Source organism: Heteronotia binoei, chromosome 1 (assembly GCF_032191835.1).
Source record: "Heteronotia binoei isolate CCM8104 ecotype False Entrance Well chromosome 1, APGP_CSIRO_Hbin_v1, whole genome shotgun sequence".
Lineage (NCBI taxonomy): Eukaryota > Metazoa > Chordata > Lepidosauria > Squamata > Gekkonidae > Heteronotia > Heteronotia binoei.
The window spans coordinates 55,785,985-55,802,611 of record NC_083223.1 but is presented as its reverse complement, the minus strand read 5'-3'; the positions used below and the strand labels follow the sequence as shown (position 1 = coordinate 55,802,611).

The 16,627-nt window shown below is 41.8% G+C and overlaps 1 protein-coding gene across 1 annotated transcript in view; it reads left to right on the top strand.

Annotated features, from left to right (window-relative positions):
- Nucleotides 1-11,951, top strand: part of ERICH1 (glutamate rich 1) — a 113,607-nt gene extending 101,656 nt beyond the window's left edge. Inside the window, exons 5-6 of the mRNA XM_060234856.1 lie at nt 522-716; nt 11,420-11,951. Coding sequence (XP_060090839.1) covers nt 522-716; nt 11,420-11,493 — 269 coding nt within the window. The 3' untranslated portion in view covers nt 11,494-11,951. The remainder of the gene's footprint in view (nt 1-521; nt 717-11,419) is intronic.
- The last annotated feature ends 4,676 nt before the right edge of the window (nt 11,952-16,627 follow it).

Sequence of the window (16,627 nt, the reverse complement as noted above, 5' to 3'; positions counted from 1 at the left end):
TTTTCCCTCTTAGATCTCAAGCACGTATCGCTTTATTCAATCATGAAGGTATTGATTTGCCATCATGTAAAAAAAAATCAACATTTTAGTTCTTAAAGCATCTCTTTATTTTATGGTGGTGTAAAAGCATCACAACTTTGTAATGGCATGTTCAACAACGTCTGGTAAAGGAATGGTTTGAAATGTGGTTTTAGCCAGAACCTGTTGTGTATGTACAAGTAGGTATATGCAACTGACATTCTGTTGCTATTTTGTTTAAAACTGGATGTTGCTTGTGTTTCAAGGACTCTTTCTTCTGGTTACATGGGACAGATATACTTTGGTGCCTGTAATTCAGTCTCCTTTCTTGATTTTCAGTTTTGGTATATCCTTTTCTGTACTGTATCAAGGACTGTATGTCATCTGTCCATATAGCATGAGGATTGTGTTACAGATTTTGAATAAAAGCTATGAAGGATAAATACACTTCATACAAAGAGAATCTTCCCCAAATAAACCTTTTTTTCCCTTTCTTTCTTTAGAACGATCAAAATGCGAAGCACCATCAGTGAGTTCAGAAAACATTTGTGAGATTTTACAGCACCTTGAATCTCATCACATAGCTGTCTCAGATGTTACTCTTCTGCACCAGATGAAATCCCTTGTACTTCTGCAGGATGTAGAAAGACTAAAGGGTGCCATGGAAGAGTTCCAGATACATTCAGCCATGCCTCCTGGTATGTTAAGCACATACAAGCAAACTACTACTGTTTATCTCTTTATAGATTAGCATATAGCAAGGGTGTTTATTCCTCAGAGTCATGCTATTCATATTTAGTATTTGTGTAAGTCTGCTGGATATTTGATTCACAAAATGGTATAGGACAAAGAAATAAACAAGGTTGGCTCCATACAATGAGATTAAACAAGCCTATTTTTTTAAAAAATAAAACCATTATGGTCAGTCCCTTAGGGTTGAATTAGCTGAGACCAAGGGATATATCTACAATTGGATTTCCCCATGATCTGGCTGTTACAAGCAACTGGCTGGATCAGGTTTGTGGTTCTGGAGATGATTAAACCACTTGCCCCAAAACTGCTATTTGTCCTGCAGTAGGAAGATATACAGGCGCTTGTAAGGTAACTGTTCATTTCCCTTGTGGAAGAGCAGGCAGGTGCTGTTGGGCTTTGCATCAGAGAAAGGGTACTGAGGGGAAAACGATCGCACCCTCCCCCATTCAACTGCACCTCAGCTTCCTGTTTTATAAGGCTCCCTTGTTTTAACTGTTTTGAAATATAAAAAGAGTAGACAGATCCAATAAGGGATATCTGTTGTCAAGTTTATACCTTAATGCTATTTCCATAATCACTGTGGGCTATGGTACAGTAACTGATCACAGTGTATAGGAAGGAGAGAAGAACCTTTAGCATTGTATACCAATGGGAGAAGGAGTCTCAGGTATTGATCTCTGGTGTAAGAATAGATGTATTACAAGCACTCAAAAGCACCTTTCTTTTTCATCTAGGAAATGCTGGAGGGTATTTTTGCATTCTCTTTCTAAATGTGTGTTCAGCTTTTTTTCCTCATTTGAGGACATTTTGAACACCATGATCTGTTTCTTTCATCTTCTCAACAGCAGCTAGCACATTGTTAATGTTCACTGTTGGGCTCAATGTTTAGCTTGGAAGTGCTTGATACAGGCTGTTTCTCCACATTGTTGGATATTGTGCTGTTGTTGCACTGTAGCAGTTGTTTACAACTGGATCACATTCTCTGCACAGAAAAATCCAGTTACAAGAGGTTGCTGTTGCTGCACAGAAAAAAATCCAGTTACAAGAGGTTGCTGAGTTCAGTTACCTGAATCACACAGGAATACACCATTTGCTGGTCTGAGTCCACAGGAAAGAGATGCAGGTGTAATACAAAATAAATACTGAAGTACTAATAGTAAAGTAAAAATGGGGATTGCTGGTGAATCAAAACTGCTAAATATATAAACTTATAGCTTTGCTCGCTTACTTGGAAGAATAGGTAGCAGCCAAACCCTAGCGCACTTAGTGGAATGGCAACAGCCCCTACACCTGGCAGGACTGTGCCCCTTCTCAGCAAGCCACAGAGCCATCCCATTTGGCAGGTAGAGAACCAGGTCAGCTACCTGGAACCTTTCCAGCACAATTGACTCCCAACAGCCTGAGGCACACTGAAGGGGAAAGGAAGAACCCAAAGATAACCTCACTGGGCATCACAGGCTGGTGGAAACCCAGGGATGGTTTGAGATGCTGCAGTGGGGGTGTGCATGCTCATAATTCCAGGGGTATATCAGTTGAGAGAGGGAAGCCATGTGTGTCTGGAAGCCATAGTGGGGAGGGGGGAATAGGTTGAACTTACAACATTCTTTTTCTTCAGTGGGCTCTGAAGAAGGAAGAAGAGAGTGATTTCCCTTCCCCCACCTATGTGGCTATTAATTCTCATGGGTCTTGAAGCCTGGGAATAAATTTTCTGGATGTCAGGAAAAAAGCTGCTGGAAGGGAAAGGAAAGCTGGGAAGATCCAAGGTTCTTGCATGGCCTTTCAACCAAAAGCAACAGAAGATCTCTATAAAATATATAAAGTGAAAAATCAAGCTTCTGCCCTGTACCTTTGTTAAGAGAAATCTTGTAATAGCTTGGTACATTAACCTTCCCCCACCCCCATCATGTATTACTCTTTGGTTCTCTGGATGGAATGCTCTCAATTTTGTGGTTATATTTCACTTCATTGAGCCTTATTTTTCCCTACAATACATTTGTAAACTATAAAGCATCCAGCCAGTTTCTGGTGGGTAGCCGTGTTGATCTGAAGCAACAGAACAGTGTGTGTCAACTTTAAGACTTACAAAATTTAATTCTGGGCATCAGATTTTGTGTGCATGTGCACTTCTTCAGATACTGAAAGCACGTACCCAGAATTAAACTGTGTTGGTCTTAAAAGTGCCACTGGACTTAAACTTTGTTCTGCAGCCATTTGCTGTGCATGTTTATACTGAAGTAAATCTTATTTATTTATTTATTTCATTCGATTTATATCCCGCCCTACCCCACCGAAGCGGGCTCAGGGCGGCTTCTGATTTCAGTGCTTCTCCATACTGGAAACTAAGTCATGGTAGGGTGATATCCCATGTAACTCCAGTGAGAGCCAGAATGAGCATTAAAGAGCACATGGGTCCAACCCGTCGCCAGTGCTGCCATTTTTGAAGAAATTTTAGATGCTTAAGTGCCAAAACAGCCCTCCCCACAGATGCTTCATGATCAGGCCCTCACAGCAATATTTAAACGGCTAAATTTTCCTCTGAAATGTCCACAATGAGTAATTGGCCCTGAATATGTAAATAACACAAGCAGGTTCAGATATGTGTGTATGGCAGTCAACTAGAATTGAACTGGGAGAGAGATGTTAGATGCAAAAGAGCAGGGTTGCCAGGTCTGACTCAGGAAATATCTGGGGACTTTGGGGTGAAGCCAGGAGCAAGGTTGTGACAAGCGTGGTTAAACTCTGAAGGGAGTTTTGGCCATCACATTTAAATGCCTTCCTTCCATTGGAAATAATGGAGGATTGAGGCACCTTCTATTGGGTCTTATAGAATTGGATCCTCTGGCCCAATCTTTTTGAAACTTTGTGAGTTTTTTGAGGAGAGGCATTAGGTACTATGCTGAAAATTTGGTGCCTCTACCTCAAAAAAACAGTCTCTCCAGCACCCCAGATACCCATGGATTGATTCTCCATTATAGACTGAATAATAGAGTGCCCAGTGGACATTTCCCTCCCCCCTCCCACTTTCTGATAACCCTGAAGCAGAGGAGGGTCTCCAAACCAGGGGTTCCCCTACCCCCAACTGGCAACCCTATGAAAACCCTATTGGGGAGGGACGGTGGCTCAGTGGTAAAGCATCTGCTTGGGAAGCAGAAGGTCCCAGGTTCAATCCCTGGCATCTCCAAAAAAGGGTCCAGGCAAATAGGTGTGAAAAACCTCAGCTTGAGACCCTGGAGAGCCGCTGCCAGTCTGAGAAAACAATACTGACTTTGAAGGACAAAAGGTCTGATTCCGTATAAGGCAGTTTCATATGTTCAAAAGAGCAATGTTGAAAACCTCTGTTCTGTGCATACACATGACAGCTGTCTGGGACATCAGCATACAGAAATGTTTCCTAAATGGCTCAATGTGTGTGTATGAAGTGGGGGGAGGGACCATTAGGGCTGAAATGAATGTGATTTCTCTGCCCCCCCTTTCTTTTTCATAATTAATAGTGGGGGTAAGAACATAACAGAAGCCATGTTGGATTAAGCCAATGGCCCATCCAGTCCAACACCCTGTGTCACACAGTAGCCAAAATCCAGGTGACATCAGGAGGTCCACCAGTGGGGCCGAAACTCCAGAAATCCTCCCACTGTTGCCCCCTCCAAGCACCAGAAATTCCAGAATTCCAGAATCCAGTTCATAACTCTTCTCCATTTCATTTCATTTATTTAATTTATACCCCACTCAATCCAACGTGTAGGTTAGCAGTATAATTTGTCTTTAGATAAGAATAGTTCTGAGGAAGATCAGCTTGAAACAGGAATGAAGCTGGCAACCCATCTCATCTTATCTGAAAGATCCGTACTTATCTTTCAGATAAGATGAGACTGGTTGCCAGATCCATTCCCGTTTCAAGTTAATATTCCTCAGAACTATTCTTATCCAAAGACAGAATATACTGCTAACCATCAAGCGCACAATTACAAATGTAAGATGACCCTTATTGATTTACTTAGTTAACAAAATTTTTCAGAAAATTGGGACATCTTTTTGTCTGGATAAGGGCCACCAAGGTGGGTAACAAATTAAAACATACATAATGAAATTACATTAAAGCTCCCTGAAGAAAGAGTTTCAGAATTTTGGTGCCACTGCAGAGATGGCCCCCTTCTGGGTTGCCAGCCACCTGTTCACAGAAGGCAGAGGCACTGAAAGCATGGCCTCAGAAGATGACTTCAGTTGCTTGGGTAGATTCAAAAAGGAGTAGGCGGTCCTTCAGATATTTTGGTTACAAGACATATAGGTCTTTAAAAGTCAACTCCTTGAATTCTGCCTGAAAAACAACTGGGCACAAAAAACCCTCAGAGGTTCATGGCTGCAAATTACTGGCAACAAATTTATAATCAGTTTAAAGAGTATAATTGTGAAAAATTTCAAACAATTGAAACAAACATTGAAACAATTTCATATATGTTGTGTTCATCCAAATTTCGCTTTGACTCGATAAACTCCCGGTGCAACCAGGAGGCAACAAACCAGCAGTTCAAAATGCACTTAAATCCACTGCAATCATTCCATTGATTCAGAGGAAGAAACCAGTGCCATTCTTCAGAAACTGTAAGTGGCAAAGAAACTGAACCCCAATTCCATAAATTGATCGCGGGGCCACAAGCTGGAGCCGGCCGTTTCACACGGAGGCTTCATCAGATGTTCACGTTGGGGTTATACAAATCTTCATATCTTCATACTCAATTCAAAAACATTTCAAGTCAAAGGTGCTGGCTCCTCCAAGGCTTTGGAAGCAAGACTCGGGGGGTGGGGGGGGAACCAGCAAATTCAGTTAGAAGAAATTCATTTAGTTCTAGAAGTTGATGGGTCATGTGATTTTCTTGGCTTTGTGTTTTTGTTTCGTTGTCTGATAGGATATGGTGCCGCAAAAAGAAAGGTCATTTCTGTGCAACATTATGAAATGTACCTTTAAGGAAGAGGTGGGAAAAACCTTAAGGTTAAGATTAGTGAGGAGTCTTTTGTTTTTATATAATAAACTTCTCCAGAATGGGGGATGGCACCTAGAAATTGTACAGATACTGTAGACTGACAAAAAGATGAATAAGTGGGTTCTAGATAAAGACAAGCCTGAACTCTCCTTAGAAGCTAGAATGACTGGACTGGGCCTAATATATTTTGATCACATTATGAGAAGATAGGACAATAATCCTAAGATAAGTTGAAAGCAGCAGGAAAAGAAGACCCAACGTGAGATAAATTGATTCAACCAAGGAAGTCATAGCCCTTTGCAAGACCAAGGCTGTTGACAATAGGACATTCTGGAGGTGACTAATTCATAGGGTTGCCATAAGTCAGAAACAACTGGACAGTACTGAACATGTACACTCACACATAATGCTGTCTCCTGCTTTTCCACAAGAGCAGCATTCAGGGAGGATGCTGCTTCCTGCTGTCCATTTCATTCTTGTTCCAGTATTGTGCATTATGTTAAATGGAGGAAAGGCAACTTGAACATTAAGCTTCATGGCCAGTAAGGAGTTTAATTGAAGTCTGCTGGATCCATATACAACACACTGTCGATCACATCAGTGGTGGCCACCCTCAGGGGAGGCAGGGCACACACAGGCAGCCCCCCACTTTGTTCCTGTATGTGATCTTCCCCCTCTGGTCTGCTGAGTCTGGGAAGACACAGCTGCACAGCACAGGAGAGGAGAGACAGAAAGGCTTGGCTTTCACTGTGCCATTGCCTGGCCTGCAGGGTTCCTTCTCCTATCCACACATTGCTACATGTGGCACTCAAGCCACAACTCCTGTCAGTATATCAGTTTTCATTTGTTTCCTGACTCAGGTTTCCAGTGTGGCCTGTTTAAGAAGGCAGTTTACGTCAGAGTTTTTAAACCGATTCTGTTCTGGTGCCCAGTTCATCCTATTAGTATCACTGCTGGATATTTCAGCATCCCCCTGCAACTCCTGAGAACTGTAGTGAAAATAAAGCAAGCAAAGTTTTTGTGTGTGCCTTATTTAGCCCCAGAGTCCATCTCCCAAGCAAATGTCAGTGCTGGAGGTGTAGGGCTCTGTGAAGGCCACCCACCCACCAAGCTCCAAGTGACTTTAGCAGAGCTGACCCAGCACTCCAGGGCTGCTTAAGAATCCTGTTGTCCTGGGGGCAGGCAAGCTAGGCGAGTGCCTACTGCCCACCTCCTGGTGATTCTCTCCAACATGGCCCCTTCTTCCAATGACCACTACCACAGGAGAGTAATTTTCAATGATGCTGTTGTATCTAATGATCATAATCCACTTTGTGTGCTTTTTAAAAGCAGACAGGTTGGATATCAATGTTCTCAATGCATAATTAAAAAAAAAAAACCCTGTATAATAGGCTGCATACCAGCCAACCATGGATGGGTCAGCGACAGACAGCTCAGAGGATGAAAGCCATTTGCATAGCTGGTGTGTTCTGAAAATTTAATATTTCACTATAGCTGACATCAAGCAGAAATAGGCTCAAAAGTATTACAGTCATCACTTTATCTGACTGTAAAGGTAAAAGCAATTCCTCCCTAGCCTGTTACCGCACAAATTTAGGCTTAAATTTTACTTAATTAAAGTGTTTTTTTTTTTCAAAGAAGAACCAATTTTTTTCCTATTTTGGATTTTGCTGGATTTTAAAAAAAAAAAATTCAGTTTTCAACCAGCTGCTTCCATTCCTAGTCTAACAGAACTAAGCAGACCGTCTGGGACTTCAGGGTAATGAGAAGAATGTAAAACAGGCTCTTCTCCTGGCAGGTACTTCATGTATTCCAGAACATCTGGAAAATTAGAAATGTGAGGCAACTATGAAGAAAAAAAACTTCCCACATGGCTTTGAGAGGAGCTAAGCAGGAACATGATGGAGCCACAGATATTTGAGTGACAACTGAAACGCTTAGAATGCAGTATGCATAGTCATGACAGCGTAAGAAGGGTTTTTAATCCATTCCTTTTGTAGTCCATAAATTCATTCTTCTTCTGACCAGCCTCTGGGGTTCCCTCTTCTCTTAAGTCTGCCTGTTAACATTGTTCTTTTTTGTTGGCAAGCATCAAGTCAAAAATAGCCTTCTCTCTTGTTGCCCAGGAAATTATCACCCACTAAAGAGCTAAAAACAACTTCCGGCTTTTTTAAAAAGGCAGAACTGTCCTCTAATAATTCCTCCTCCATTTAGCTGTTAATTCTCCAACACAGTAGACACTATGATTACCTTTCACCTGCCATGCACACTCTGGATTCCCCACATACATTGCAACTATTAAAAAGAAACAGCATTCAAAGAAAAAGAAATTAAAGAGGAGGCAGCTTAAAAGTGTAATTATACAACAGTGGTGATCACTATAGAAAAGAGGATTTAAAAGACACAGTATTAGGTACACAGGAAGTTGGGGACCTACTGTTATGCATTAGTTCCAGAGTTACAGCATCTCAGTCTTGACATTTTGAATTTAACAATGGGAGGGGAAAGGAGGTTGTATTTATATTAGAACTTTATTATTGTGTCATTTGATGTTCTTCCTCATCTTACTCTTAGTACGGGCATGTTTGCATTTCCCAGGGAAAAGAAGGTACAGAGTTTTGCGAGGATTCCCGTGCAGACCCCAGTGGGTTGGATCCAGAGGGAAATTTTCACTTATACTAGATCTCCTGTTCAAGATTGCGGGAGCTGGTTGCACTAAGGCAGGCTTACTATATCTCTAGTTGCTTTTGTGCAGGGCGGAAAGTGTTTCTGCAAGATATAGGACAGAAAGTAAGTGTTGCCCAAGGTTTTGCACAAGCTCTAAGTCTGTTTATGCATCCTCTTGTGCATTGCTGGATCCAAGCCGGCATCTTCTCACGCGTGAACTGCAGCACTTCTGCAAGCCCAAGATTCTTCATGATTGCTGCAATGTGATGGGCAAAGTAACAGATGTTAGGCTCTAACAGTTGCAGGCCTGGGCGTAGTCAATAAATGAGTCTGAGAAAATCAGGCAGAGCATACAGACAGGTAAAAAAAGACCCAAAATAGAGGGCGTATCTCATATTTTTATCCCATTTCCCCCCTAAGAAACTCAGGGCAGTGCACCTGGTTCTCTTCTGTTCCATTATGTCCCCGCAAGATTGTGAGATCAATTGGGTAGAGAGAAAACAGTAGAAAGTAAAACTATCCAGTGTCCAATTTTCATGATGTAACGACTAGATTATGTCATGGATAGCTTCAGATGTGCTCTTAACATGCTGCAATCCACGTGTCTTTCTTTGCACATACAGTCTCTTTCTGGCATAGTCACAGGGGCCAAGTCAGGGGTGGGTGGAACTGGGCACACTTTACCCATGGGTTGGTGTATTCATGAGGGGCCAGAACAGGTTACCAGCGCTTTAATGAGCACATAAAATTGCCTTATACTATTCCAGATTATTAGTCTAGTAAAGCTAGTATAATCTACTCTGACTGACAGTGGCTACAACAACCTATTACTTTTTAACTGGAGATGCAAAGGATTGAACCTGGGACCTTCTGAACGCAAAGCAGGTACTTTGCCACAGAGTCACAGCTTCTCCCCACTGCCTCCTACTATGTTCAGCTATTTATGTAATTTCAGAAATAAAATAGAAATGTTTCTTTCATGACTCATAATATTTTAGGAATAGAGTTGGATGGCATTGGGGTGGAGGGGGGGGGAGTATGTTACCAATGTGTTCCAGGCCCAGAGAAACGATGCTGGAGCATATTCAGTTATACCTAAAAGACCCATTTCTGGATTATTTTCAGTCTGATGCTTTACATAACAGGCCTGAAAAGCAGGCACGTGGCTGTTCTACTTTGCCCTTGTTTCCAGAAATAAGTAAAAGCACGTGTAGCAGGATCACCATGCATGCAAAAATAAAGGGGGGGGGGGGTCTCCATAAGTCCTTTAAAGTCAAATTACAGCTGCACAGAGAAAGTAGAGAGCATTTAACCCTTTCATCCCTGTACAGTTTGCTAATCGATATAAGGATTCTCTATACTATTGCTAATCTGCTGAGAGCCAGTTTGATGTAGTGGTTAAAGTGCACAGACTCTAATCTGGGAGAACTGGGTTTGATTCCCCACTCCTCCATATGCAACTGCTGGTGTGACCTTAGGTCAGCCACAATTTCTCAGCAGAGCTGTTCTCTCAAGAGCAGCTCTCTGAGAGCTCTCTTAGCCCTACCTCCCTCACTGGGTGTCTGCTGTGAGGAGAGGAAAGGGGACTGTAAGCTGCTCTGAGCGTCTGGTACTTCCAAGTACCAACCCTGCTTAATTTCCGAGAGCTGATGAAATCAGGCTATGTCATGCCATCTTCCCTTCCCCATCCCTGGTCTTAGTGCACATTAAATGTATGTCCTTACATCTTCTCAGTCCAAATAGGGGACAGCATGCCTGTTTTCACCCATTGCAAGATACTGGGAAGATCCCAGCACCTTGTCTGTTTTAAACCTAAGAGGCAGAGAAGTGCAAACACAGAAGTTGGAACATATGGCCAAAGAAGATATGCCGCCAAATAAACAGGTGGCTTAACCAGACGATAATATGAAGCAGAGAGTAAAGAATGAGTGGGTATAGGGAGGAAAAATATGAAAGAGATAGGAAGGAGCTTGATCCTAAAGAGCCTTAGAAGATGACATTTGTAATGAACCCAGGCAAGAAAAGATAGCTGATAAAGGACATTAGCAGAATGACGATGACAAACAGTGGAATTGTGCATTGAAACAAAGGAAAAGAAGAGAAGCTGGGAAGACCAATGTCCCGATAAGAAGCACGGGTTGCAATCCTAAGAACATTTTTCCTGGGAGTAAACCCCGTTGAAGAAAATTAAACTTACTTCTGAGGGGACCTGCTTAGGTTTGCACCATAGAAAATATGGTGCCAAAGAAACAGGTGGCTTAATAATAATAATAAAAACAGCTTTTAAATGTCATCTTGATCAGGGCTTTTTTTGATAGCAGGAACTCTTTTGCATATTAGGCCACAGCCCCCTGATGTAGCCAATCCTCCTGGAGCTTACAATAGGCCCTGTACGAAAAGCCCTGTAAGCTCTTGGAGGACTGACTGCATCAAGGGGTGTGTGGCCTAATATGCAAATTAATTCCTGCTACAAAAGAAAGCCCTGATCAAGATGACATTTAAAAACTGTTTTTATTATCTGCTCTCACCTTGAGGTCAGTTTGATGACTAACATTTTTAAGTAGCTGAAGAGTGTTTTGCGTTACTTTTGTGCCCTGGCTTGTTTTTATGCTGTCATTTTATTTTATATTTTATTGTACTCTTTTACTTGCAAATGGTTTTGAGTAAGTCTCTGGAGAGGCACCACTAAGTGTTTTCTAAAGAAATAAAATATTTGAATTAAAGTCCCCTCCACCCTTATGTATAGTGACTCATACTTTACAATAGTCATCTTTTATAGAAACCATTTATTTTGTATTTTTAACTGTTTGTTTTAAGAGCTTGAAGGGTTTTGTTTTGTTTTCTGTAGCTCTAGGGGATAGGTGCTTCTCCTTCCCACCCCCATCCTATTCAACAGCAAAATGGAAACAGATGTATATTTTATTTTTTTTGTTTGATCTTAAGATGTTGACTGAAAACGATCATATTGACATTTCATGCAAAATTTGTTTTTTCCTTTGCAGATGACGCCAATGCAATCTCTTTGCTGTTTCTCTACTGGATTACAGATATCCTTCCTGGGAAGAACAGGAAATAAAGTTCATGTGTACCTCCATCTGTAGAGAGTTTAAATTTAATACACAGACTATGAATTGAATTTTGGGAAGACACAGTGTCATTCGAGTGGGTTCACTAAGATACTCACCAGCTTTTAAAAAAAATTGACTTCTTCCTCAAGTTAATGGTCAATTTAGAAAGATTTTTAATATTCGTATATGGTGTGAGAGAAAGACAATGTATTATTGCGGCTGAATTTGTCCAAGGGAGAACCATGTACACAAGATGCTTCATAACTACAAAAATTATTTTGTAGCCATAAAGAAGTTGAAGTGTCACTTCCAAAAAATGCTGTTATTTGTTTATACAAATGTTAGAGTGCATATTTTTCTATATAAAACAAAAGAGGAAAAATTTATTTGTATATGTTTATATATAATTGTTAATACAAGTCTGTTCCTTTTAATGTATTAGAATAAAACAGTATAGAAAGTTAAAGTGTTTGACTATGCTTTGGTGTGATTCACCGTTGTGGATCAGTTGGGTAAAGTGCCAGTTGGGTGTAGTGGTTAAGTGAATGTACTCTTACCTGGGAAAACCATGTTTGATTCCCCACTGCTCTATATGCAACTGCTGGAGTAACCTTGAGTCATAACTATCTCAGAGCTGTTCTCTCAAGAGCAGTCCTCAGAGAGTGCTCTCAGCCCCACCTCCCTCATAGGTTGTCTGTTGTGGGGAGAGGAAGGGAAACAAGATTGTAAGCCACTCTGAGACTCCAAGTGAAGGGCAGGGTATAAATCCAATCTCTTCTTCTTTTCTTCCTGCATACGTACAGATGTGGACTACCATGCAATATCCTCAATTCTGATTTACTTTGCAATGCTCAAAAGTAGTTCAAGTCCCTATTGGATCAGTTTTCCTTTCTACAGGCTGATATTGTAACAACCCCATTGTTGGCAAGCAGTTTTAAGCAGTGAGTAGAAACCATCCTGGTTATTTGTTAATGGTAACCTTCATAACAAGTCCACATGTGAATGCTATAGACCAGGGGTGTCAAACATGCGGCCTGGAGGCTGAATCAGGCCTCCGAGCAAACAGCTGTCATCTACTTTCTTCTCCCTGTCTCTTGCTTTCTTCTGCATCACAGCTTGCTTTGCGAGGCTTGTTCAATCACACAGGAGCAACAGAGCAAAGCCTCTATTTTCTCCATTGGCTGAGGCTCCTCCCTTGGGGAGGAAGAGGGGAGGGCTAGCTTGCCTTGCCAGGCTCTCTCAATCACACAGCAGAGCTACTGACCCAAGCCTCTCTTCCTTCTGTTGGCTGAGACTCCTCCCCCTCTTGGTCCCCTTGGGAAGGAAAGAAAGAGCCAGAGCTTCCTTTGCCCAGTTCCCTGGATCCTATGGGAGAAATACAAAGAAAGCACAAGTTTTTTTTTAAAAAAAAATATTTAATAGTGCTTGTCTGTGTCCTTTATAAAGTTTATATCTCTGCTGCCTAATCTTAAATAGGTACACACATGGCCTGGCCCAACAAGGTCTCATTTATGTCAGATCCGTCCCTCATAACAAAGGAGTTCGACACCCCTGCTGTAGACTACATGGTACATGCAATGAAGGGAAGGAGGAGTTTGGAAAATCATTTGTATAGACTTATTTACTGCAACCACATTTGGGGAACAATTCTAAGCAGGTTTACTTCAAGGTAAGTCCCACATTATTCAATAGGGCTTACTCTCAGGAAAGTAGCCTTAGGGATGAATCATCATGTGAAGAATTCCTTATCCGTGCCATTCAGGCAGATTTTGTAAACAAAATGAGTGGTCTCCATAGCCCTTGATGTCTACCCTCCTTCAGCTTGAATTACATCGCAGTACTTTGCTACCAGATTTATCCATACATAAAGATTTTGATTGCTTTTCAGCAACATTCAGTCAAGCTCCAATAATGTTCTCAACAATTAGCACCTGCGTATCCTTTCCTAATTGCAATGTTCTTCCGATTATACAAGTGAATTAGAGAGCTGCCAGCAGCGTGCTAAGGTGACCAGATGCAAGGCTAATAATTGCACAGAATTACAGCAGATGCAGCTTTTCTGATCTGTGATCCATATTTCTTCAAATATGCAGTTGACAGATGTGTGGGAGCCACATCCTTCTTTGCATCTAGTCACCCAGCAAGTGATTCTGAGCATATTCACAGAGAAGTGTACAGAATAAACATTGTCTCCAGTGTCCTGAAGATACATCAGTATGTAATTACCAAAATAAAACCTAAATCCACTCTCCACATCCTGCTCCTGACTATTAGTATTGTGAATGGTTTGCTTCCATAGCCATTACTCTCCTGCTTTAACAATACTCTAACCAACAAGTAATTTCAGAATATTCACTGTTAGGGATAAGATCAACACATTAGGAATGTACTAAATAACATAAGAACATAAGAGAAGCCATGTTGGATCAAGCCAATGGCCCATCCAGTCCAACACTGTCACGCAATGGCCAAATAACCAGGTGCCATTAGGAGGTCCATCACTGAGACCAGGACACTAGAAACCCACCCAGTGTTGTCCCCCCACAAGCACCAAGTATACAGAGCATCACTGCTCCAGACAGAGAGTTCCATCTATACCTTCTGGCTAACAGTCACCGATGGACCTCTGTTCCATATGTTTATCCAATCCCCTCTTGAAGCTGTCTATGCATGCACCTACCACCACCTCCTGTGACAATGAATTCCATGTGTTAATAACCCTTTGGGTGAAGAAGTAATTCCTTTTATCCATTCTCTGCCTTCTCTATCCCATGCCTAATCTTGTAAACCTTTATCATGTCACCCCTTGGTCATCATTTCTCCAAGCTAAAGAGCCCCAAACACTTTAACTTTTCTTCATAGGGAAAGTGTTCCAATCCTTTATTCATTCTAGTTGCCTTTTTCTGCACTTTTCCCAATGCTATAATATCTTTATTGAGGTGTTGTGACCAGAATTGTACACAGTATTCCAAATGAGGCTGCACCATTGATTTATACAGGGGCATTATGATACTAGCTGATTTGTCTTCAGTTCCCTTCCTAATAATCCCCAGCATAGTTGACCTTTTTTATTGCAGTCACACACTGTCTCAACCTTTTCAGTGAGTTATCTACCATGACTCCAAGATCTCTCTCTTGGTCATAACAGAGCCCTGGTCTAGTTGGAGCTTTGTCATGTAAGAGGCAAATATTCTGTCTTGCCTCTTTATTAGTATGATGACTGCTACAAATTAGTCCTCCCGCTTGTTTCTTTATTCTGCTTGTTCCTCAAAAATCTCTGTTGAGCCTTTACTTTTCTCCTACGTTATTTCCATAGGTATTACATCTCATTAAGGGGACGGCAAAAAATGAGATGGCTGGACAGTGTTACTGATGTAACTAACACAAATTTGAGCAGACTTCGGAGGATGGTGAAAGACAGGAGGGCCTGGTGTGACTTTGTCCATGAGGTTGTAAAGAGTCGGACTCGACTGTGCGACTGAACAAGAAGCTCACACATTACCAGCCTGCATATGATCCCATAATTTAGCATGAGTAGGCACATTGATGAACACGAGTTATTGAGGAAGACTCAGCATGGGTTCTGTAAGGGAAGATCTTGCCTCACTAACCTTTTACATTTCTTTGAGGGGGTGAACAAATGTGGACAAAGGAGATCCGATAGATATTGTTTACCTTGACTTCCAGAAAGCTTTTGATAAAGTTCCTCATCAAAGGCTCCTTAGTAAGCTTGAGAGTCATGGAGTAAAAGGACAGGTACTCTTGTGGATCAAAAACTGGCTAATTAATAGGAAGCAGAGAGTGAGTATAAATGGGCAGTCTTCGCAGTGGAGGACGGTAAGCAGTGGAGTGCTGCAGGGCTCAGTACTGGGTCCCATGCTCTTTAACTTGTTCATAAATGATTTGGAGTTGAGAGTAAGCAGTGAAGTGGCCAAGTTTGCAGATGACACTAAATTGTTCAGGGTGGTGAGAACCAGAGAGGATTGTGAGGAACTCCAAAGGGATCTGTTGAGGATGGGTAAGTGGGCAGATGAGGTTCAAAGTGGCCAAGTGCAAAGTAATGCACATTGGGGCCAAGAATCCCAGCTACAAATACAAGTTGATGGGGTGTGAACTGGCAGAGACTGACCAGGAGAGAGATCTTGGGGTCGTGGTAGATAACTCACTGAAAATGTCAAGACAGTGTGCGATTGCAATAAAAACGGCCAATGCCATGCTGGGAATTATTAGGAAGGGAATTGAAAACAAATCAGCCAATATCATAATGCCTCTGTATAAATAGATGATGCAGTCTCATTTAGAATACTGTGTGCAATTCTGGTCACCGCACCTCAGAAAGGATATTATAGCATTGGAAAAAGTGCAGAAAAGGGCAACTAGAATGATTAAAGGTTTGGTACACTTTCCCTATGAGGAAAGGTTAAAACGCTTGGGGCTCTTTAGCTTGGAGATACATTGACTGCGGGGTGACATGATAGAGGTTTACAAGATTATGCATGGGATGGAGAAGGTAAAGAAAGAAGTACTTTTCTCTCTTTCTCACAATACAAGAACTCGTGGGCATTCAATGAAATTGCTGAGCAGTCGGGTTAGAACGGATAAAAAGAGGTACTTCACCCAAAGGGTGATTAACATGTGGAATTCACTGCCATAGGAGGTGGTGGCGGCTACAAGCATAGCCAGCTTCAAGAGGGGGTTAGATAAAAATAGGGAGCAGAGGTCCATCAGTGGCTATTAGCCACAGTGTGTGTGTGTGTGTGTGTGTATAAAAAATTGGCCACTGTGTCACAGAGTGTTGGACTGGATGGGCCATTGGCCTGATCCAACATGGCTTCTCTTATGTTCTTATCCAGCCTAGAGAACTGGCAGCCATAACTTGCTTATAACATCCAAACAGATGTTCTAAAATTACACTCTATGGGGCAAGAATGATCCTGTCTCTCTATTCCATGTTTATATATGTGCCATCAAGTCTCAACCACCTTTTGGCAACCCCAGCAAGACAAGTGAGAACCAGAGGTGGTTTGCCATTGCCTTCCTCTGCAGAGTCTTCCTTGATGATTTCCCATCCAAGTATCCAACCCTGCTTAGCTTCCATTAGCTGATAAGGCTGGGGGTGCAGTGAGGCCGGCAGGTTGCTGT